General features: G+C 43.5%; 3 protein-coding genes and 4 non-coding genes across 7 annotated transcripts in view; all 7 read left to right on the top strand.

Annotated features, from left to right (window-relative positions):
• Nucleotides 1-8,126, top strand: part of mfhas1 (multifunctional ROCO family signaling regulator 1) — a 9,454-nt gene extending 1,328 nt beyond the window's left edge. Inside the window, exons 1-2 of the mRNA XM_061069052.1 lie at nt 1-1,914; nt 7,981-8,126. The exon at nt 1-1,914 is cut by the window's left edge and continues 1,328 nt beyond it. Of these exons, the coding sequence (XP_060925035.1) occupies nt 1-1,914; nt 7,981-8,111 (2,045 nt within the window). The 3' untranslated portion in view covers nt 8,112-8,126. The remainder of the gene's footprint in view (nt 1,915-7,980) is intronic.
• A 3,945-nt stretch (nt 8,127-12,071) lies between these two features.
• On the top strand, nt 12,072-15,089 carry rpl17 (ribosomal protein L17). The gene is made up of 6 exons (XM_061069065.1): nt 12,072-12,161; nt 12,358-12,398; nt 13,621-13,755; nt 13,937-14,035; nt 14,472-14,663; nt 15,009-15,089. Exons 1-6 carry the CDS (start codon nt 12,122-12,124, stop codon nt 15,054-15,056), a joined length of 555 nt encoding a protein of 184 aa, XP_060925048.1. The 5' UTR covers nt 12,072-12,121; the 3' UTR covers nt 15,057-15,089.
• Nucleotides 12,210-12,278, top strand: LOC133014847 (small nucleolar RNA SNORD58). Its single transcript, XR_009681505.1, has one exon. It is a non-coding gene; the product is annotated as a small nucleolar RNA SNORD58 (small nucleolar RNA).
• Nucleotides 12,636-12,703, top strand: LOC133014858 (small nucleolar RNA SNORD58). The gene has a single exon (XR_009681506.1). It is a non-coding gene; the product is annotated as a small nucleolar RNA SNORD58 (small nucleolar RNA).
• LOC133014825 (small nucleolar RNA SNORD58) lies at nt 13,797-13,867 on the top strand. The gene has a single exon (XR_009681503.1). It is a non-coding gene; the product is annotated as a small nucleolar RNA SNORD58 (small nucleolar RNA).
• LOC133014836 (small nucleolar RNA SNORD58) lies at nt 14,873-14,941 on the top strand. Its single transcript, XR_009681504.1, has one exon. It is a non-coding gene; the product is annotated as a small nucleolar RNA SNORD58 (small nucleolar RNA).
• A 3,233-nt stretch (nt 15,090-18,322) lies between the features above and the next one.
• On the top strand, nt 18,323-20,780 carry nkx6.1 (NK6 homeobox 1). The gene is made up of 3 exons (XM_061080377.1): nt 18,323-18,866; nt 18,973-19,145; nt 20,535-20,780. The coding sequence occupies exons 1-3, from the start codon at nt 18,323-18,325 to the stop codon at nt 20,778-20,780; spliced, it is 963 nt and encodes a 320-aa protein (XP_060936360.1).
• The last annotated feature ends 4,220 nt before the right edge of the window (nt 20,781-25,000 follow it).

The raw sequence follows: 25,000 nt of genomic DNA, 5'->3' as shown, positions 1-25,000 counted from the left end.
AGGAGCTGGTGCTGCAGGGGAACCAGATCGCCATTCTTCCAGATCACTTTGGGAAGCTGTCCAGAGTGAACATCTGGAAGGTGAAGGACAACCCTCTGATCCAGCCTCCGTACGAGGTGTGCATGAAGGGCATCCCGTACATCGCAGCCTACCAGAAGGAGCTCGCCCTGTCGCAGCTCGCCGTGAAGCCGCGGCTGAAGCTGGTCCTGATGGGGACGAAGGACGCCGGGAAGACGTGGCTGAGGCAGAGCGTGGTGGGACAGAGGGACGTCTCCGGCGTCCCGGGACACAAAGGGATCGGGGTCACGACCTGGGTGGCCGACGCCGACCGCTGCCTCACGTTCCTGGTGTACGATCTGTCAGGGAAGCAAAACTACGACCTCATCAAACCCTTCTTCCTGTCGCCCGGCGCTCTCTACGTCCTCGTGGTCAATCTCCAATCATACTCGCCCAAGAACTTCTACGCCCATGTCGGGTACTTCCTCCACCTGCTCGGCGCCAAGGTGCCGCACGCCGTGGTGTGCGTGGTGGGGACGCACGCAGACGTGTGTGCGGAGGTGGAGCTGGAGGAGAAGAGTCTGGACATCCACCGACAGATCGGCCTTCAGGAGCGGAGGGACGTCCAGAGTCTGAGGAGCCTGGCTCTGCAGGTGGACCAGGCGCTGGAGCAGGGCTTCAACGTCCGCCTCTCCAGTCCTCACGTGCTCTTCTACGGCGTCTCGGACCGGAACCTGCGGCGGAGGAAGGCCCAGCTGCAGTTCCTGCTGAACCACCGGCTGCAGATCCTGTCTCCGGTCCTGAGCGTGAGCTGCACCGAGACCCAGAGGAACGTCCAGAGGCTGAGGGAGAAGCTCATGTCCGTGGCCGACCACAGGGAGATCTTCCCCAGCCTGCACCGCGTGCTGCCCAAGTCCTGGCAGATCCTGGAGGAGCTGCACTTCAAGCCCAAAGACCTGTGGCTGTCGTGGTGGGACTCGGCTCGGCTGGGCCTCCAGGCCGGCCTCACCGAGGACCGGCTGCAGAGCGCCTTGTCCTACCTGCACGAGAGCGGGAAGCTGCTGTACTTCGAGGACAGCCTCACGCTGAAGGAGTACGTCTTCCACAATCTCCCGCGGTTCATCGCGATCCTCAACGTCTTCTTCCACCGGGACGAGTCCACGCTGCTGGACCGCCTCCTGTCCGAGGGCGAGCGGGGGGACAAGGGCCGGGTGAGTCTGGTGACGGAGGACGAGAAGGGCGAGAACCTCAGGGTGACGCACCTGCAGCACCACGTGGAAGGGTTCCTCCAGCACGGCCTGCTGCCCTCCAACGTCATCCGCCTGCTGCTGCGGCCGCTGATCCAGACGCAGCAGGACCTGCACCTGATCATGGAGCTGCTGGAGAAGATGGGGATCTGCTACTGCATCAACAGGCCGCGCAGCCGGCCGCTCAACGGCGCCACCGCCTGGTACAAGTTCCCCAGCTACGTCAGCAGCGACGAGCCCTGGGCTGAGGCCGAGGCCGGCGGCGGCGGCGGCGCTCTGCCTCACGGACACTTCTTCTCCGTGGAGCAGCTGCACATCCGGTACAGCTTCCCCTTCCTGTTTCCTCCCGGCCTGTTCGCTCGCTTCAGCGTGCAGATCAACGGCCACGTGGTGCAGAGGTCGGACGGCCGACACCGGATCTTCGCCTATCGAGGAAAAGTCCCCGTGGTCATCAGCCACCGGCCGTCCAGAGGGAAGCTGCTGGCCGAGACGCTGTCCATCGCCAGCCACGCCTCCCTGCCCAACATCTGGACGGCGTGGCAGGCCGTCACGCCGCTGGTGGAGGAGCTGAACGTCCTCCTGCAGGAGTGGCCCGGCCTCCACTACCACGTCCACGTCCTCTGCTCCAAGTGCCTGAAGAGAGGCTCGTCCAGCCCGCACGCCTTCCCAGGTAACCCCGCCTCCTGACCCCGCCCCCTGACCCCAACCCCTCCAGCTGTCTGGCCGTGGTCATAATAATAATAGTTAATATGAGTAATTAGTTTGTTGTAGATCATTTCAGCTTCAGTATCGACTCCTCTCTGACACATAAACAAACTTTACTAAAACAACCACTAAATAAATGTTACATATTAACAACTATTTTATTTTTAACTATATAAATGTGAACTGTTAAATAAATGAAGATATATAAATATAAACCATGTTCAGAGATAAGTGTGGGAGGAGCTACTGTAATTTACTGTATCTTATTTCTTGTGTCACATGATGAAGGCGTCTGGTGCAGAGTGATGATGTCATGTGTTTTCATGCTAATGCTCCAGTATCGACCCCCCCCCCCACCCCCCCCCCCACCCCCCCACACTTAGATCTGATGAATCACAGAATGACTTACACTGGGTGTGGTGCTGGTGGTGATGGTGGTGATGGTGGTGGAGGGGGGGGTGAGCTGCCTGAACAAAGAGCTTTTTAGCCGTCGGTCTAAAGGAAGTGGGGGTGTGGGGGTGTGGGGTTGTGGGGGGGTGTGGTGGTGGGGGGGCACAGTGGTTGAGATAATCCGCGATGCTGATTCTTCTGATGCGGTGTGATGGAGGAGGCAGTCGTCATGGCAACGGGACCTGCTTTCACTGTACAGATCCCGGGTCTGTTGTCGCACTCGGATTGTTTATGTTTAAAACTCATTCTGATTGGATGAGAAGATTCAGCTGACCTCTCGTTATTGATTACTCTTAACCATATAGAAAACAATGTGATTATAAAGTATATTTGTCGTGGAGTAAAAGTGAAAAATCTACTTAAAACTGAAAACCCTCATCAACCCAGATCACCTTTGATTCTGACCAGAGACAAACGAGGTTCCCTGAGTCTCTGACCTCAGATCTGTGAGACTCTGATCTGATGTGAACCCGTCAGTGGAACGAGGATCCGAGGAGTTGGGCTCAGACTCTGTAAACAGACACCTCCTCACGTCGGAGCGCTGCGTGTTTCCGGCCTTTTATGGACAAGATATTTCTGTCTGCAGAGTTCAGGCTCCTCACAGACGGGAGAAGGAAACACTCTCCCTCTCTCGCTGTTTCACTCGCTCGCCCACACGGCGTCGGGCGATGGATCTGAGATCTGACGACTGGACGTTTCTCTCCTTCGCTCTCAGGTCACTTTACACTGAGCTGAGGAATAGATTCTGATTTGTCTCCGGGCGGAACAGGTTCCTCTGTCCCTGAGAACTGAGCTCGTTCACTGGTTCACTCGAACTCTGAATCCTGTTCTTTCTTGACTTATTATTTTAACCTGATAACTAAGATATACTTAGTTTTCTGTTTCTATTTGCTGTGGAGGCAGAAGTGCACGACCTCTGACCTCTGACCCCTGAGCAGGGATTTCACACCTGAATCTAAAGGAGAAATCTTCAGGTCGATCATTTTGATGAGTTGTGACGTTTTTATGCTCTAATGAAAACATCGGTTTCCTCAGACTATCGCTGCAGCTCCTCTGTTCAGCCTCTGTCTCAAACACTTGTTTCCTGTCTGGTTAAGACCCCCCCCACCTCCTGATGAAGCCCAGCTCTGATTGGTCTACAGCTTCCGTCAGCATCCATCTTCCATCTTTGGAACTTTACAACACGTCTGAGTTTAGTGTTGATCTTCCTCAGTCTCGTCCTCTCCCTCTGTCTTTGTGTTACTGCATTGTGTTACTTCCCTGCTCACTAACTGGTCAGACTCTGTGGCGTCCATGTTGTGCGTTCCCCTTCCCGGTTGTAAGTGCACACGGTAAACACGTATGTGCGTTGGAGCTGCATGTGGCTCCACTTTCACTCGTGCTGTGGATCAGCTGCTCAGTCTGACTCCTCTTAATCCTGTTAAAGGATTGTGGGATTGGAGCGACTCACACGTTCAGTGCGACGCTGCCGAGGTCGCCTCCCCCCCCGGCCTGAACCACGCGACTCCGCACGCCAGGAGAGGACCGACCTGTGGCTCAGCTGGCTTCCTGTCGGCTTCCTGTCGGCTTCCTGTCGGCTTCCTGTCGGCTTCCTGTCGGCTTCCTGTCGGCTTCCTGGACGTGGTGGTCCTCCACCAGTAGCTGCTGGTTTTATATGAGGAAACATGGATGATTAGTGGAAACAGACAGGGGGCGCTACAGCTCCAACAGATCAAAGAGTCTGTTTAAAAAGTTAGTTTGTAACTTCACGATTGTGAGGACGTTTATCCGTCATCCCTCCATCCATCTGTTCATCCATCTGTTTTTCTATTCATCCATCCCTCCATCTATCGGTCGATGAAAGTCTCAGACTCGTCTTCATCACGATGACGAGATTCATCGACCACATGTTCATCATCTGCTGTCGCCTCAGGATCTTAAACTATATAAAACTCACACATAGATTATAACTCATCACGAGCGTCTGAGCTGACGTGTGAAATTAAACCCTCTTTACACAGAATCTCTTATTATTTTAATGTTGGAGAGAAGCTGGTTAGATTCGTGTTAGTTCTGGTTCTTCCTCCGTTCAGATGAATTCTTCTTTGTGTCGTGATTGTTTCTGTTTGATCTGAACTTCATGTTTTCTGGCTGCAGCTCCATGAGGTCGCAGCCAAAGCAAACACCAGCAGCCTCTTCCTGCTGTAGAACTCTGATTACCGCTGCACCTCCTCTGCCCGTAAACACGCTGCTGAGCTGATGCATGCTGGGAAACGACTCGACCTCAGAGGTCAAACACGACGGACAGAGACCAGGCCGCTGCTTCCAGACGCCACGGAGTCACGTTCATTTAAAAACACATCAAACTGATAAAAACTGAATATTTGTATTCAGATAATTGATGAGTTGATATAAGTTTTTGATTGAAGCAGATGTTCAGAGCTCTGAGGATCAACACAAAGGTCAGAGGTCAGAGTGAGAGCATGACTTGTATTCAGGTGTTTTCAGCTTCTGGAGCTCTTTGTCATATCTTATGCTCTTCATCATGAAGTGCAGTCTGTGCAGTTGACCTGAAGGTCTTTCCACTTCCTGCTCCAGGCTCTGAGTCGAGCTCTGGAAGTAAACAGCTCGTGTGAACCTGTTGAAACTCGTCCTCAGTGTTCACACCCTCAAACCGGCGCTCGCTGCAGGTTCACGTCTCCTCAGGAGCTGCTGAGTAATCTGGTGCCTGAGCTGTTACATCACTGCAGTAATCCTCCTGCTTTACCTCACATGTGACAGACCGGGGGGGGGGGCGGGGGGGCTCGTCAGCTGACTGTAATATGAACCAGAGCAACGACCGGGTTGTTGTTATTATAAACTGCTGCATGTTCAACTCACTGACTCTTTACCAGGAGGCTGCAGGGAAAGTTCCAGAGACTCTGACTCAGACATTTGTTTTCACATCATCTGTTTTCAGACACGAACTCCGGCTAAAGTCCAGAGAAATGAAATGTCTCCAGAGTTTCTCCAGAGTTTGTGTTTCACAGCTGAACGTCACAGTAGAAGGTTTATTCTTCAGGTGAGAGGTGGAGCAGACAGAGACAGGAAGTGATGTATTACCTCAGCTGCAGAGGTCATGTGATCATGTTCACATCACCTGACACCGTCGTCAGATCACCACAAACTCTCTTCACATCCAGTGTAGACCATAGACATATATAAAGACTAGATGTCTCGGCCAACAGAGCCGGACGTCACCACATGGCGGCCATCTTGCTAGGGGGCAGCTCGCTCACCCATAACATTGTGTTGTAGTGGTAAATAACCACAACTTACTCAATTTTCAACCGATTTTTAAACGGTCTGGTTTGTTATAAACGTCAGAGATGTAGATATGACACTGTAAAAATTATTTAATTTTTTTAGAAAATAACATAATTATTAATAAGTATGCCGCCATGTGCTGACGTCCGGCTCCGTCGAACGAGACATCTAGTCTTTATATATGTCTATGTTGTAGACAATCTACTTCCTGTTTACACCACATGACCAGTGTAGGAGAATGGTCATGTGAGGTTATTTCTGATTCAGAGTTAAACTGCGTCTGCTCAGAGTCAGTTTAGCTTCTGTGTGAAGAGGAAGCCGAGGACAGTTTATCTCATTACTCAGCAGATGTTAACATCTGGAACGCACACATATGAGGGAGTGTGTGTCTGTGTGTGTGTGTGTGTGTGTGTGTGTGTGTGTGTGTGTGAGATTAGCAGCAGCTTTCAGGGGAATCCCAGAGCTCTGCAGCTTTGACACTTCCAGGCAGAGAAAGTTTCTGTTTTTATCTATTTCTAGATGAAACGTTTGTGATGATGAAATCTCTGGACTGTGACATTCTATCTGAGGAGCGTTGTTCTGCTGCAGAGGGAAACGCTCTGAACCTCTGGTCCATCAGATCAGTCTGTGCTCATGTGTCACGAAGCTTTAATCCTCCAGACCGAGGATCTGATCCCAGACCTGCTCAGTGACCTGCTCCACTTATCCTCGGTGTGTTTCCTCGGCGGTGGAAGTCGGTCACATTCCGAGGATCTGGGTTTCCAGCCGCTGCAGCTGCTGATCACAGAGGATCAGAAACGTCTCGGAGCCGAGTGGCGTCCTGACGACGGGTTCTGCTCCGGGTCACACATCCTGCTCTTTATTATAATCCTCTCTTCTCTCCTCAGTCTCTCAGTTCCTGCAGAGGAGAGAAAACCCTCTCACTGTGGAAGGAGACGTCTCCACTTGAGTCTTTGAGTTGGATCAGGTTTATTTTCACTGAGACATCCGCTGATTTCAGGTCTGATCCTCGTCCCAGCTTCCTGGAGACAGGAAGTGACCATAGGGGGGGGGGAGTCTGACCTAATTCAGGACACAGATGAATGAAAACACTGAGAACTGCTGCATCAACATCACACCGTTAAATACTAAAATACAGATTATGGTATTAACACAGAACTGAATCCCTGGGTCTCGTCTCTCAGGCTGAAACAAGCTGCAGCTTTAAGACAGAATCTAGTAATCAGAGTGATGCACTCAGGCGACCATCTTGGATTCCATTTCTTTTATTGTGTATTCGTACACAGGCATGACAACGGATGAAATGGTTTGTTGTGACAGATTAAGTTGACGGAGCTGCTGTCTGTTAATCTGGGATTATAATCTGGATCCTCCAGTGAAGAGTCCAGGACACGATCTGCAGGTTCACAGCAAACACAGAGAATTAATACAGTGTGTTTGTGTTTCTTTAGAAGTTAATAAGTGTGATGATACCACAGCAGGTTGTGTGTGTCTGTCTCTGTGTGTGTGTGTGTGTGTGTGTGTCTGTGTATGTGGATAAACCAGATCAGATCTCACTGAGCTGTGGAGACATTCATTCTTGAACGTGTCCACCGGACCACAGGGGACAGGAAGTAGATTTACCTCAGACCACCTGCGAGCGGCTGTGTTCCAACACGTCTCAGGGTCAAGGAGAGATGTGAAGGAGACGCTGTAAGGACCTAGGAAAGGAGTCAATGTACTTAGTTACTTTACTTAGTCTGGAGACGCTGCTGCCATCTAGTGGATGAATCATGAATCTGAACCTGATGCATGATGACATCAGACTTTGTGTGTGTGAGATGTTTATTGATGTTTTTTTTTAAACAATATATTTATTGAGTTTTACATATAAGAAACATACATTCAAACATTTATAAACATACAAATGTTTATGAACACCCCCAACCCACAATCAAACATTCAGGGTAAAGAAAAAGAGGCAGAAATTAAATAACTTAAAGAAGATTAAATAAAATAATTAAAAAAATACATATATAAAAATATAAGAATAAATGGAAGTAAATACAGACATAATTATACAAATACAAATAAATTAAATTAAATTCCAATCAATCAAATCAAAAGCCTAGATAAAATAACGTTCTCTTATGCATAATATTAGTTAGTAACAATTAATATTCATCCTATTAGGTGCTGCTATTTTATTCTGTTTCACTCATTAATTTCTTATTGATGTTTTTTGCCGTTGAGAGGAAACGACAGTGACTTCCTGCCCGTTGCCATGGTAACTGACAGGTGACCCCTTGTGTTGCAGGTGAGCTGCTGACTCAGCCGCGGCCCGAAGGTCTGACGGAGATCATCTGTCCAAAGAACGGCTCTGAGCGCGTGCACGTGGCGCTGGTCTACCCCCCGACCCCCACCGTGGTCAGCCCCTGCCTCAAGTAACCCCCCCCCCCCCCCACAGCCTCACTGTGGCTGCAGCTCAACGACCTGATGATGTCACACCTGTATGTATTCAACTTTATTTATACAACACAGTCAGACAAAAAGACAGTTACAGAAAACTGCTGATTCATTTACCTTTGTTTTTGTTCTTGTGTTGCAGGTTGTGATGTCATCATACTGCCCCCTCCCCCACCCCCCCACACACACACACACTGAGGGACTCACTTGTTCTGCTGAGTCGTTCAGTGTCTGACGACCACGATGAGAGAAGACCCGCCCCCTGATGGCGAGGGGAGGAGCTCAGCGTCTCGTGTGACAAGTCGACCAATGAGGGGACGAGTGTTAATTTATTATCGGCAGAAAGAAAGAATCTACGTCCGAGGAAACGTGAGCTTCTTCTTCTGCAGATTGTGGAGTCGGAACATTTCAAGCTGTCGGGTCTTAAAGTTTAATTCATGTTACTGAGAGTTTGTTCATCAGCTGACACTCGCCTGTGGTCATGTGACTGACGACCTCGGGTGAGTCGCTCGGCTGCATCTTAAACTGCCGAACGTTCATAATCAACTGAAAACACAACCAGCCTCGTTGTAGCAGGTGCCCCCCCCCCCAACACACACACACACACACACAGACACACAACCCCTCCCTGTGCAGATGAGTGTTGTGTTTTCTCGCTGTACAGGACTGATCTTCATGTTTTCTACGCCAAGGATGTCGGAGCTCAGTGGGACGTGACTGCACACATGGATGGACTCGTGTCATGTGACTGTACATAACCAATCAGATGTGACTCTGGTGCATCAGGTGTTCTTCAGTCTTCGTCTTCACGTGGTCTCTGATTCGTGTGGAGACAGTTTTCCACAGTTTTCCTGCCTGATGTAAATAATATCTTTATTTTTATATGTGGACACGTTATTTACATTATTTACAGTGTGATGTTGTGCATGACTCACGGAGCGAGCGCACACCGACTTTTCTACATATCACACAAGCGAATACAAACCAAATACGAATAAACCAATCACTGCTTTACTACCTCTGCACCGTGTGTGGTTATTACGTCATTTATCAATCAGTCAGTCAACCTGAGTTTTTGTGAATCAGGAAAGATGATCATTAGGATAATAAAGGTTATAAACTTATACCCTGTGTTAAATGATGTCTGTTGAAAAATTTAAATTGACAGAACGAGTCAATATGAATGAATGTCTCCAGTGAGTTTGACTTTTAATTGGATTTAATGACAATAACAGGAAAAATAAATGATCAGCAAGAAGAAAAAGAATTCACATTTTAACTATTTAATTTGTTTCTGACATTGATTTAGTTATTCATGTCAAATTTAAAGTTAACATTTTTAATGACTGTGTCTGACTAGTTCAATGTGAATCTGTTGAGTTTTATATCTGATGGAAAGATTTACAAACAGCAGGAGAATCATTGTGTTAAAAACCTGAATGAGACAGAAACAAACACACACACGTGAACATAATGAACAAACATTAAAGTGATAGTTCAGGGGGAGGGGGGGAGTGCTGGAGTTTCAGGAGTAAACAGTCAAATACAAAACAATTGAAGTCAACGGTGACTCCTTCTTCACACGTAACGTAACAACAGAAAAGACACAAAATGGCTCCGTATCGCTGCTGTTGTGTCATCTAGTGTTCACCTAAGTCTCTGATATCTTGAGTAACTGTAGCTGTCACCAGGATATCACAGGAGGCCTCAGTTTCTTTGCTGTTGTTTTATTACGTCTGAAGAGAGAGTCAGTGTTTTACTCCTGACCCCCCCCCCCCCCCCCCCAATCAGAGTGCTGAGGAGATAGAGAGGGAAGTAAAACATATATATATTTTAAGAAATATAGATAGATAGATAGATAGATAGATAGATAGATAGATAGATAGATAGATAGATAGATAGATAGATAGATAGATAGATAGATAGATAGATAGATAGATAGATAGATAGATAGATAGATAGATAGATTACTTTATTCATCCCCGAAGGGAAATTAAGTCGTCATAGCAGCCGGTATATTTGAATACAATAAAATACAATACAATAGAATAAAATAAAAAATATTGAGGTAGAAAGAATAAAAACAGAAACACAAGATAAATAGGTAGATAAGGTGCAGTGGCAAGATGATGGTAATAGTACTGATGATATGATGGTAATGTTATTGTTAGACAGTATATAAAAATAGTACAGTATATATAGTATATAATATAACATAATATATATTTATATATGATAGTAATTATACCAATATAATAGCAGTATATAGTAATATTGCCAGCAACAGTATATATAATAATAATAGTAAATATATTAATAATAATAATAACATGTACACACCCTGGCTTGGACTGCCACACCCCCTCCTCCAACCACTGAACATTTGAACATTCGTACATTGCACTGACTGTTACTTTGTTTTTTTATACTGTATTATCCTGCCTATAGTGTATTCATATTTATATATATTTATATTTTTAGCCTGCTCATAGTTTATTCATCGTCATTATATCTTACAATTCAGTTTATACTGTTATATTCCATATATATTTCTACTGTACAGATCCTATTTATTACATTTTCACTTTAATATGCACAATACTCTGCATTAATATGCACAATACTCTGCATTAATATGCACAATACTCAGCACTTTACTGCCTTTTTTTGCACTTCTGGTTAGACGCTATACTGCATTTCGTTGCATATGTACTTGTACTGTGCAATGACAATAAAGTTGAATCTAATCTAATCTAATCTAATATATATGTGTATATACAAGAATATACAAAGATTATGATATAATATGATATATAGTAGAGGTATAAATATAAGTATTTGACTATACAATAGATAATATGATATACTATGAGTGTAAGAATATGTAGACAGAGTGTGCAAAAGACAATATTATTGTATAAAATGATATATAATATCAATATGGTTTATATTAACACATATCACATACGATGTGAGGTAAGTGTTCCAGTATAACCCTAATAGGAAATATATTATTTGTAACTAACTAATATTATGAATAAGAGAACGTTATTTTATCTGGGCTTTTGATTTGATTGATTGGAATTTCATTTTATTTATTTGTATTTGTATAATTATGTCTTTATTTACTTCCATTTATTATTATATTTTTATATATGTATATTTTTTATTTTATTATTATTTTATTTATTTTTATTTTAAGTTATTTGATTTCTGCCTCTTTTTCTTTACCCTGAGTGTTTGATTGTGGGGTGGGGTGTGTTCATAAACGTTTGTATGTTTATAAATGTTTGAATGTATGTTTTTAATATGTAAAACTCAATAAATATATTGTTAAAGTGTTCCAGTATATGGAGCGGAGTGTTGTACAGGGTTGTATAATATAATAAACTGTACATATAAACGGTTGGTTTCACTGCCGGTTCCCTGTGATCCCTGTCGCTGCTCCTCCTCTCCGCCGGGGGGCGCTGGACCTGCAGCAGCAGAAGAAGGGCCGCGCGGCGCTTCCTCTTCCTCTTCCTCCGCGGCCTCAGAGGTAGGAGCTCCGCTTCGCTCATCAAGAAACAATCTGTCGTGAATCTGAGTTAAATCTTCTTCATCCTTCGATTCAATCCGCGCAGTTTCCCTCGGTTCGACCTGAACTCTGCGCTCAGGTTATATCTCCGTGTTCGCGGCCTCAGATTCTGAGTTTTAAGCCTGATTCTGGTTCTGTGTGAGTCCGCCATGTTGTCCCGGTGCAGGAGGCTCCTCCTGAGCTTCTCCCGGTTCCTCTCGGTTCCTCTCGGGCTCTGAGATGATTCATCTCCAGTGTTTCTCATGAGAATCTGTTAAATCTGCTGTTTCTCGGTGATTCTGTGCGAGCTGGTCGCTGCTGGGACCGGAGCTAATGCTAACTAGCATCAGAACCCGACTCCCTGTATGAACTGCTGTGGTTTCTAACTTCATATTTAATAACCTGGAACGTGTTGTGTGTGTGAACAGATTTTCTCAAGATGGTCCGCTACTCCCTCGACCCCGAGAACCCGACCAAGTGTGAGTACCGCCCCGCTAGCTTGTTAGCCTGTTAGCATGCTAGCTCAGAAGCTGGGATGACATCTTAGGACACCTTTGGATAAAACATGAAAACAACTCAATGTACTGCTGAGCTTCTGACGTAAAGTGCCTCTGTGAATACGACTGGTTTGAACGTATGTGACGATTATACGTTTCCTGTGTTTCCGTTTCCCAGCATGCAAGTCGAGGGGCTCCAACCTGCGGGTTCACTTCAAGGTAAGAAGATGATCACACTCCACATGTTCAGGTTCTTCTACACGTGTCACATGTTGTCAATAAGTGACCTGTGATGTTAGCATGTTGGACCTGATCATACGTGTGAGTCTTGTCTCTGTGGTGAACGTGTGGATTCATGTCTTCACCTCTAACCTGGTGAATGAAAGCCTCACTTCACCTCAGAACAAACACATGATGATCAGACTCTAGATGAACGGATGATGGTTGACGTCAGGATTGCGATGACGACACTTAGGACACCTTTGGATGAACCATGAAAAGAACTTTGAGAATATCTGAGCAATCTGTCAATCACTCGTCACTCCAACGTTCACGTGTTATAGGTCACATGATCTCAGAGTAGTTTCAATGTGACAATGAATAGATTTGAATCTTGTTTCCACAGAAATTAAACAAGTAACCTGAAAACAGAGTTTAAAAGAATCTACAACTTCAAATGCCTGCTGTTAAATGTTAACATTTTATTTTGAAAAGGTCTCAGTTGTATAGATTCAGCTCTAATCAGAATCAGAAGTATTTTATTGCAAATTACGTTTACACATACAAGGAATTTGCTCTGGTTATTGGTGCAAACAATGAACATAGAAACATAAAAACGCAATAAATACAACATGCATAGGAGAGCAATAAAAAATAGGAAACCAGTATATATTTACTGTATACTTATTTACTCACTTTTTACCAATATTTATACAAAGTAACATTTATTTTGACAAACATTTCTGAATAAAAATATATAAAAAGTGTAATGCTAAATTTAAAACTGTTAACTGTCAGATTGCAATATGCAATGTAATGCAATATAATATAATATGATATAATGTTTTAATTTAACACATCCTAGAGGTGTGGGGGTGGAATAAAAGTTAAATAATATGAATAATGCAGATTAATATGATTAATCTGCAGATTGTTTCAGACAATACACGTTTTCAGTTTGATTTCAGTTGATCAGTTTGTAGTTTTTTTTTATTCTGGTTTCCACAGAAATTAAATTAAACTAGCGACCTGAAAACAGTGTAAAAGAATCTACAACTTCAGATGCCGGATGTCAAATGTGAACATTTTATTTTGAGTAGATGATGAAAATGTCGCAGTCGAATAGATTCAGCTCTAATATGATTAATCTGCAGTTTTTTTTCGTATTTTCCTGTGTTTAACGACAATGAGACGTTTGAATAAAGTTTAACTTTTTGAACAGAACACCCGTGAGACAGCCCAGGCCATCAAGGGGATGCACATCCGCAAGGCCAACAAGTACCTGAGGGACGTGATCGTGCAGCACCAGTGCGTCCCCTTCAGACGCTACAACGGCGGCGTCGGTCGCTGTGCCCAGGTGAGCCCCGCCCCCCCCGACCAGCGTGTGTGCTTCAACCGCTGCCGTGATGACATTCTTAGGACACCTTTGGATTAAAAGATGAAACTAAAACACTATTTCCCTGAGCAGATGTTGTTGATCTGTCGTTCCCGGGGAGGAGAGGAGAAAAGCTGCTTTAAACGTGGTTTTTGTTTTTCAGGCCAAGCAGTTCGGCTGGACTCAGGGACGCTGGCCCAAGAAGAGCGCCGAGTTCCTCCTGCACATGCTGAAGAACGCCGAGAGCAACGCGGAGCTCAAGGTGCGTTCACAGCCGCTCGGTTTATCTTCTGATCCTGTCTCCTCTGAAGAAGACGTGCAACAATCTCCGTGTTCATATACCGTTACATAAGTGATAAATGAGGGAGTTAGTCGGAGCCGGTTCCGTTTTCACCAGAGAATCTTGAAACGATTGTTGAAAAGAATCAGTGATTTGACATTGAGATGATTGCGATGACGAAAATTTACACGACTTTTTATAAACCATGAAAGACTTACGAGAATATCTGAGCAATCTGTCAATCACTCTAAAGATTCATGTTTACATATCACTTGTCACATGATCCTGGCTCCAGATGATTCATAGCAACAGATGTGACGTCAAAACAAGAGTTAGCATTGTTAGCTTAGATTGTAACAAAGGTAAACTGGTCCCGATGTGGTCGACCTCTGTCTCACGTGTGTCCCCGATGTCTCAGGGTCTGGACGTGGACTCTCTTGTCATCGAACACATCCAGGTCAACAAGGCCCCGAAGATGAGGAGGCGCACGTACCGCGCCCACGGCCGCATCAACCCGTACATGAGCTCGCCGTGCCACATCGAGATGATCCTGACGGAGAAGGAGCAGATCGTCCCCAAACCCGAGGAGGAGGTCGCTCAGAAGAAAAAGGTACGGGCTGATTTAGTGGAGGGACGGGGGGGCGGCGCAGAGTTCAGACACAAACTGTCGTGATTGGTCAAAGCGGCTGTGATTAAAGTTAAAAAACAGTAAATTCACCTGAGTCATATTTTTATCTGATTCTTTGAAGTGAAATCAAACTTAATTTGAACATTATCTGAACTCGCTGGCGCCTCCCTGTGGTCACTTTACTCATGTGGTTGCACTGATGACAACTTAGGACACCTTTGGATTCCCCATGAAAACAAACTGTAATAAATCTGAGCCGCCTGGTCTTTGACCTCTGACCTTTGCCCCGTGTCACCCACTGTTGATTAACTGAGCTTCTCTCCGCAGGTTTCACAGAAGAAGCTGAAGAAGCAGAAACTGATGGCACGCGAGTAAAAACCAATAAAACGGACGTTGATAACACTTGAATCTCTGGGTCTTTCATTTTTTTAACAGAACATCTCACTTCCTGAAAACATGTTTGATGAGTGAGTTCATGTCCAGGATGTGGTTTCAATGTGTGATAAAGTTTTAAGGAGAAACCAGAAACCAAGAAACAACGAAGCTTCACATGAACAGAAGAGTTCAGATCCTTCAACAAACCTCAGAACAAAGCTGAGACCAGTGAGAGGAAAACACTGGAACTCTAAATATATTCAAAAAGAGAAAATATGGAATATTAAAAAACAACATTAAAACACTGAATGAAGAACTTACGTTGAATCTGTCAAGTATAATAAATAAATGACCACATGGAGGCGCTGTAACACCACTCTGAGGATCCATGTTTCAGAATCAGAAAGTATTTATTGCCAAGTAGATTTACACCTACCTGGAATTTGATTTGGTTATTGATGCATACAACGAACTTTGAAACATAAAAACGCAATAAATACAACATACATAAGAAAAACAATAGTAATAATTAAAAAAAACTTTACTCACTTTTTCTAATATTTATACAAGGTAGCATTTATTTGGACATAAACATATATAAAAGGTGAAATGCCCAATGCAAAAAGCAGAACATTGTCAAATTGCAATGTAATACAGTGTAATATATATAATATAAGTGTTAATTTAACATATCTTAGGGGTGTGGGGGCAGAATAAAAGTCCAAGTCAGGTGGGGATCCGGGGCCTTGTTGATAAGGCCCACTGCAGTCGGGAAGAAGCTGGTTCACTGACTAACTTCAGTTTAATTACAATTACTGATTACTAATAGATAATAACATGAGTCTGTTTCAACCTTCATGCTGAGGATCTATCCAGCAGTTTAGTTATTGATCACTGCTAATTTTTAAATGATTCAGTCAACATGTGAAACACATGACCCGAGTTCACACACACACAGTTTGATGTCACACACACACACCACGTGTTTTATCATAAACATTTAAGTTTTCAGGATTTAAAAATAGCTTTGTACTCTATAATAAAAAATCTCAATTTATTGTATTTCACTCCAAGTTGCTGTGAGTGGCAGCGACGCCCCCTTGTGGTTTTAAACACTGGTGCAGTTTGTTTATAACCTGAATAAATTTTCTCTGGATGTGATTTATATAAATAAGTTATGTAAACAGTTATTACAGAGTTATAACTTTAATCTTTTTCAGGGTCAACACTGTCTACTTTTTCTAGTTAATAATAGAGGAATGATAGAGGAATAAAAAGCCCGAGCACAGACGGCGGGAGGCCCGTTGTATTTTGAAGAATTTGTTTTTCCCTTTTGGCTTTTTCAGGCCTAGATGTTCAAATTGTTTGCAGGAAATTCAAAACCCCAAATAGTAATTGTATTCTGGAGTAATTTGAAATGGGCGTGGCAAAATGGCTAAAAATTGCCATCTGATGAGAAAAGCCCCTCGGTTAGCCTGGGTGTATCAGGACGAGTAGAGGTGCAACAGGAACCCAACCATTTTGGGCTGTTTTCAAAAAAAATTCTTTGACGTACTTGTCCTTGGGCTTTCATCAGATCAACTTCAACTTCTGTGAATATCATCTCAACAAGTGGAGCTATAAACGACCTCGGTATGATGTCATCATCCCCAGTGACCGTGGCGTGGAGTGACATTTAGATGATTCGCCAAAAAAATGGGATTTATTATAACTCCTCTGTGCATTGTTCTTCAGCCTCAAACCTCATTCACACATTCACAGTCCCGCCCTGATCAGATCCATATCAATATTGACTCATCATTACAGCGCCACCTGCTGTCTACAGGAAGTGACATGTTTCAAACTTTGATGAACTGCTCTTGGCTGCTCAAATGAGCTCTATATAGAAAAGAAAACTTCAAAGGATTCATTAAGCAAATAATTGTTTGTTGTCAGTTTGCTCGGGCTACAATGTAGCCCTTGTTTTTATTGTAATGGGATTACTTGATTTTCTATGTAATCTGTTACTAGGCCACTGATTAATTAAGATCATAATTTAAATAAGTAAATAGACGTTAAATGATTGACAGGTCACTTCACTGATGACTCCTGAGCTTTCTGCTGTGTCACATATTAAGTGATAGAAATCAAAATGGCTGCTGATATTTAAAAGGTCAAGCGATTGACCTCTGACCCCTGAACACATCTGCTGAAAGCTCAGGAAGCGATGACCTTTATTTACACCATAAATATGAAATCAAAATAATTATCATTCATATCTTTAATAAATTAATTTTAAATTAGATGGAACAAAGAGAGCTTGTTATATATTAAAATCAGTTTTAGTATTATTACCACAGATGAATGAGCATAAAAATAATAAAGATATTGATGATAATAATTATAAAACTATGTCAATGGTAACGATAATAATACTAATAATCATCAGTAATAATATAGTAATTATTATTATAAATATAATTAATTTAAAAAATCTACAAAACTTTATTAAAATTGATAAACATCCAGGGAATCCGAGTCAGATGTTCGTCCAATCAGGAGACTCCCTCCACCCCGGCCACCACGTCACTTCCAGGTCAGCCAATCAGGACGGACCCTCCTCTGCCCCGCCCCTCTGAGGGAGTCCAGTGAAACTTTGGATCTGATGAGTCTGATGAGTCCGATGAGTCTGATGCTGGTGAATCCGGTGAGCGTGATGAAAGTCTGATGACTCTGGTGAGTCTCTGGTGAGTGTGATGAAGGTGTGGTGAGTTTGATGACTCCGGTGAGTCTCTGATGAGTCTCTGGTGAGTGTGAGGACTGAGGAGTGTGATGCTGGTGAGTGTGGTGAGTCTCTGATGAGTCTCTGGTGAGTGTGGTGAGTCTCTGATGAGTCTCTGGTGAGTGTGGTGAGTCTGATGGGTGTGGTGAGTCTGTGATGCCGGTGAAGACTCTGGTGAGTGTGGTGGAGGTGTGGTGAGTTTGATGACTCCGGTGAGTGTGTGATGAGTCTCTGGTGAGTGCGGTGAGTGTGATGAAGGAGCTCGCAGCTCAGCCTCCGGCCTCAGTGTCTCTCTGACTCCGCACAGAGAGCATCAGGTCCCGGCGCTGATCCGGATCCGGCTCTGACCCGCTGTGGCTTGTCTTCCAGGTATTAGTCTGCACCGTGAACCTGGCATGTCCGGAGAGGAGCGGCTCTCAGTGTAGTTCCCCCCGGAGCGAGTGAGCACCGCCGGGGCCGAGCCTCCACGCAGCCCGCTGCAGAGCTCCGGGAGCCCGCAGAGAGAATGCTAACCCTGGGTCCGATGGACGGGTCCCGCCAGAGCTCCTTCCTCCTCAGCACCCCCCCCCTGGCTGCTCTGCACAGCATGACCGAGATGAAGACCCCTCTGTACCCGGCCTACCCGCTGTCCTCCTCCGGCCCCAACTGCTCCACCTCCCCGGCCACCACCTCGCCCAACCCGGGCGGCATGGCCGTGTCCTCCCCGGGGATCAAGAGCTCCTCGGGCCCGGCCTCGGGGCTCGTGTCTCCGCACCTGTGCTCCTCCGCGACCCCGCACGGAATTAACGACATCCTGAACCGACCGGCCGCGGCAGCCATGGCCGCAGCCGCCGCCGCCGCCGCCTCGTCCTCGGCCGCCGGGCTCCTGACGGCTCTGCCCCGGTTCAGCAGCCTCAGCCCGCCGCCGCCGCCCGGACTGTACTTCAGCCCCGGAGCCGTGGCCCGGTACCCGAAGCCCCTGGCCGAGCTGCCGGGCCGGACGCCCATCTTCTGGCCCGGGGTGATGCAGAGCCCGCACTGGAGGGACGCGCGGTTCGCCTGCTCGCAGCGTGAGTCCCGGAGCAAAGTGGAGAAAAGCATCTGCTCCTGGAGGAGGAGGAGGAGGAGGAGGAGAAGGAGGTGATTCATGTGTTTTCTCCTTTTCTCCTGTTTCAGATCACAACTCAGTTTTACTGGATAAAGACGGAAAGAGGAAACACACCAGACCCACGTTCTCCGGGCAACAGATCTTTGCTCTGGAAAAAACTTTCGAACAAACCAAATATCTGGCGGGACCCGAGAGAGCCAGACTGGCGTATTCCCTGGGAATGACCGAGAGCCAAGTCAAGGTACTCATCTATAATAATACCAGAATATACCGAGTAAATCCTGATAAATACTGAATATTAACTGAATATATTCTGAATAAATACCCATTAAATACTGAATATATACTGAATAAATACTGAGTTATTTGGAGGATTTATTCTGAATAAATACCCAATAAATACTGAATATATACTGAATAAATACTGAGTAAATACCGCGTAAATACTGAATAAATACTGAATATATACTGAATATATACTGAATATATACTGAATATATACTGCATAAATGCTGCGTAAATACTGAGTTAATACTGAGTAAATACAGAGAACCATGATTTACTCCTAGAAAATGAATAAGAACCAGGCCAATGTACAATTATGAATATCATCAATATACAAGAAAGTACAGAATATTCATATGACAAATACAGAATATTCATATGAAAAATACAGAATATTCATATGACAAATACAGATCAAATACAGAACATTTATACGAGAAATACAGAATATTTATATGAGAAATACAGAATAAATACAGAATATTGATATGATAAATACAGAGAACCATACAGATCTACTCCTTGGGCCAATGTACAATTATATTTGATTTAAATATACAAAAAAATACAGAATAATTACAAACCTGGAGATGAAGTGAAGATAACTCATGGAGCTCCTCAGAAACACCGAGGAAAACCGACACACACCAGAAAATACAAACCAGATAAATAGAATAAGAGAATAAATACAAACTGAACGAAAACTACAGACTGAACATAAACTGAGAAAATACAAACTGAAAAACAATTAAATACAAAACGAACAGAAACTCAGAACAGATCTTAGGAGGCACTTTGTACTTTGGCTTGATTGTTGTTGTTGTGGGTTTACTCCCTCGTGGTTGATCCTCTTATTGTAATTCGCTTTGGATGAAACAGCAGCGAAATTAAATGTTATGTTAAGGTAATTTTATTTGGCCTGAAGAAATTAATTTAATTCATTGAAAACAGAATGAACGAAAAACGAGAAAACGACAAAAACCGACAACAAATTAACAAAGGAGAAAAAAAACACGTTGGACTAAAGATTTTTGTTTTATTTCGTTTTTAGGATTTGATTTAATCCAACCGATCACAGGCTTTTACACAATTTTATATTTTAAAATATAACACATTTTGATATAAAAAAGGTTATTTATGAATTTAGGCCTTTTTTAAAATAAATTTAACTTCATTGAATTCTCCTGAAATTCAAGAGTTTCTGTGTTTCTCAGTGTTATTCTGCTGCCGGTTGGTTCTCTTCATACATCCGGTTTTATTTAGTTGATGCTCGGTGGATGAGACTGTTTTATTAGTTGTGTTATTTGGAGGATTCACAGTGTGTGTGTCTGTGTGTGTGTGTCAGGTGTGGTTTCAGAACAGGAGGACCAAGTGGAGGAAGAAGCACGCAGCAGAGATGGCCACCGCGAAGAAGAAGCAGGACTCGGAGACCGAGCGGCTCAAGGGCACTTCGGACAACGAGGAGGAGGACGAGGACTACAACAAACCTCTGGACCCGAACTCCGACGACGAGAAGATCACACAACTGCTCAACAAGCACAAGCCCGGGCCCGCGCTGCTCGTGCACACCTCCGATAACGACAGCTCCTAACTGCGTGTGTCGGTGGCGCGCACGGACACGCGCCTGTGTGTGTGGGTGCGTGTGCGTGTGTGAGGACTCAGTTGTAAATACCAGAGAAACGAAGAGGAAAAGATCCGCTGTGAATAATTTATGTTAAAAACGGTTTTTGTACAGAAAAGAAAAAACTTCATCAGTTTTTGTATCTGACGGACACACACACACGCACACACACACACACACACACACACACACACACACACACACAAACCCCACACACACACACCTGTACAGAGACTGAGTCTACACACACATGTTTTTTATTTATGTGTTCATCAGCAGGTGAATGTGATGCACTTTTATTTAATAAAAACTCAAACGTTTGATCGATTGTTTCCACGTGAATCTGAATCAATACAACTGTTCGATTATTGATCATAAATCCATTAACAACTGGTCCAATATGTCATCGACAGAACCTGGTCAATATTAATCATTTACACACTTTTATTCTGCTGCAGCTGCGCATTATTATTACCGTAACGATTATCGTGTTATTGTTATTATATCTATTATCATGAGGATCTTTGTTTTGAATTGAACAGAGAAACAGAATCCGCTCTTTGAATTTATCGATTATTGATCATTTATATTCATATATGTTTAATTTGAATCTTTGAAACAAACAGTTTTTTTGCGGTTTCATTTTGTGTCAGATTCAAAACCAGTGAAGCATAAACAGTAAATATCTCAGGACTCGATCAGAAACACGTTGTTATCATTAATTTTATTATAAAGTTCATAATGTTACGAAGGATCAAATGCGATGAAACGATGAAAGATGATTTTAGTTTGTTTTCTCTTCGCGTTGTTTGCGAAGAAGAAGCCGCCCCCCCCCCCACACACACACACACAGGGCGCTTCTCCTCACAATCATAACGATCATTATGGTGATAATAACAATAAGGATGAATTATAATAATAGTAATAATAATGGTTTTATTAATAATACGTTTTTTCGTGTAAATGTTAAAATTATTTTCTTTGTTGAAATGTGAAACGAACCTGGACGTTTTTCAGTTTGATGAACAAATCCTTCTTATAGACACTCTTATTGTAATTATTATTATTGTTATTATTATTATTATTAGTAATAGTAATAGTAGCAGTAGTAGTAGTTGTTTTATTAGTATTATCAGTATTATAATGTTGACATGTGAAGTCTCTCTGTTGAAGACGCTGTGATAAAACCTCAGTAACAGATTTATTTTCTAGAGATAAACTAATTTCTCTTGTATAAAATCTGAAATATAAAAATATAAATTATCAAAATATAAAAACATTCCTTCAGTTTTTGGTAAAATCAGATTCTCTTGGATAAATCCAGACCCCGACTGAACAACGTTAAATGGGATATTTTTTTTGAATGTATGAAACTGACTCCAGGAACATGAAGTTAAAATCTGATGCTGCTTATTAATTATTGATTTTTTAAATCAGTATATTTGATCTGAGGCAGTTTTTATTTCTCTGTGCAGCGTTTACAGCTCCATACATTATTACAGCTTCAGTTTATAACACCATTCATGTTCATTTCACATTATCACACAAACAGAAACTCATTCAAACTCATAAATGAAATAATAATCAATCAATCAGATGTAATTGATTTCATGTGAATGACTGAAGTTTTGGAAACATGAATGTGAAGTGATGATGTGTTGGACTGAAGACGTCTCCTCTCACATAGATATAAATAAACAAGGTAAATATTAAGATAAATATTAAAATTCATGATAATGTCTGAATGTAAATAATACAACACATTAAACAAGCCTGCAGCTTTAACAGATTCACTTTAAATCAGGATGTTAAACAAGATTTGTGTTGAAAAAATTATTATAACAAGAATATAACTTCTGTTATTTAAAGATTTTATTTTTACGATAAGAACAGATGATGTCACACTCGTATTAAGATGATGTGATAATAATATGGGTCTGCAGATGATGTCATAATAACATGCATATATCATACTAGTATTCAGATTATGCTACAGGGTACTTCATAATATTATGTCATACAAGTAAATATGTGATGTCATAATAAAATAGAGCTGATTTCATAATAACAAACAGTTGACGTCATATTGACATAGAGATGTCATTCATTTTTGTAGATGATGTCATACTAACATACAAGTGACATCATATTAATACACAGATGATGTCAAAGTATTTCACAGGTTTTGTCTGTACACATTGAACTCAGGACTTTTACAGTAATAGAGTAATATATTAATATAGTATTCTACTCTGTGGTGTTTGTACTTTTACTGCAGTGAGATACACAACTCCTTGTTTCATCAGAATGAAGCTGAAGCCGTGACAGACCCCAGGTGGGTCTGCAGACAGAGGCCCCCCCGAGGGCCAGGGCCCCCAGAACCAGGGCCTCATAAAAACACTGCGAATCATTGGAAGGTTTTTTTTATTTATACGATTTGAATATTTCCCCACAGAACATATTACATTACTGAGTAAAATCATGAAAGCTGATCAGCTCAGTTTCTACGATGAGGAGACGTGTTCATGTGAAGATGTTTTATCCTCAGCTGCTGCTTTTTGTTTATCTAATTTAATATATTTTCTTTATTAATGATTATTTAATTCAATATTTTTCCATTGTATTTATTCAATAACTTAGCTCAGTTAGTTATTTTTGTGGTTTGTAGTTTAGTTATTCCTTGGCATTGAAGGTGTGATCTAAATAATATATATCGTGTCCCCATTGTCTTCTCCCTCAGACCTGTTGCATCAGTTACCAGTAACCAGTTACCAGTTACCAGTTACCAGTTACCAGTTACCAGTTACCAGTTACCAGTTACCAGTTACCAGTTACCAGTTACCAGTTACCAGTTAAAAGTTACCAGTAACCAGTTACCACTAGGGATGGGCATAAATAATCGACGATCGATTTATTGATCATTAAGAATTTCGTTGATGACATTATTTTGTCATCGACGAAATTCTGTTGCGTTCACTGCCAACACTGCGAAGCTGTACGTCTCCATGAGCGCATGAGGAGTCCACTGCTCTTCTTCAAGCAGGAGGTCAGGATATCCGAGTTGCCTGAACGCAGCACAGTAATGACGTTAGCAGCTGTAGGAAGCAGCCCGGAGTTATACTCTACGAGCCCCGCTGAAAGACCAGCAGCTAGCCGCTGAGAGCTAGATGGATTTGACGGTTCTCGACCTCTCAGTCCGGTTGTTGTCACGTCATCAATCCCGAAACCCCAGACCCGGGTCTCTCCGGGTTCCCTTCCCCGTAGACTGAGAGTCCGTGTGCGGACATGAAGCCGAGCTCCGCAGCTAGCCCCCGGAGCTAGCAGAGGCTAGCCCCTTCGGACCCGGACAGAGCCGGGTCTGGTGGAGGGGTTCCGGGAGTGAGAACGTGACAACAACCGGAGTAAGAGGTCGAGAACCACGAAATCCAGCTAGCTCTCAGTGGCTAGCTGCTCTCTCAGCGCGGCTGAAGAGTGCAGCAGCGCATATTTTCAAGTGTTACCATTGAACGGATCCTGTTTAACTGCCACAAGAGTTGTTCATCTTGTAATAAAGATCTCAATGAGGAAACACGCTGTGTTTTTTCTATTTTCACTGCATTTTAACAGTCTATAAATAGTGAATTTTAATATAAAAATATTAATGATTAATCGAAAATTCGTCATTAACTCTCCCGACGATCGATTAAGACAATTTAATCGAATGCCCATCCCTAGTTACCAGTTACCAGTTACCCACTAACCAGTAACCTCTGAGATAACTGAGACAGGAAGTGAATCCACCTGTGGGCTCGGCTCCACAGCGCCACCTGTGGACTCCGCTCTGTCTCCTCGGTGTGACGGATGTGTTAGCGTTAGCCGCGGTGTGTAAAGAGCTCTCAGCTGACCATGTCGTACAAGAGATTACACACAAGGACATGTGTCGTGTGGGGGGGTGGGGGGGGGGTCTTATCTCCCGGTGCCGCCTGCAGGCCTGTGATAAGCAGCGTCCTGGGATCCTCCATTATGAGAAGCTAACAGGCCTCACGCCGCCTCGCGTGAAACACACACATCACGGTTGAGTGGGAACATTGTGCGACTGCAGCTCACTCACACTCACACTGATTCCCCCCCGAGCGTCTCGCTGCTCGCTGAGTGAAACCATCAGAGGGTCCTGGGAGGAAGACCCCGCTAATTGATGTGTCGTCTTCAGC

The sequence above is a fragment of the Limanda limanda genome, chromosome 1 (genome assembly GCF_963576545.1).
Source record: "Limanda limanda chromosome 1, fLimLim1.1, whole genome shotgun sequence".
NCBI lineage: Eukaryota > Metazoa > Chordata > Actinopteri > Pleuronectiformes > Pleuronectidae > Limanda > Limanda limanda.
This window is presented reverse-complemented; position numbering and strand designations above follow the sequence as displayed.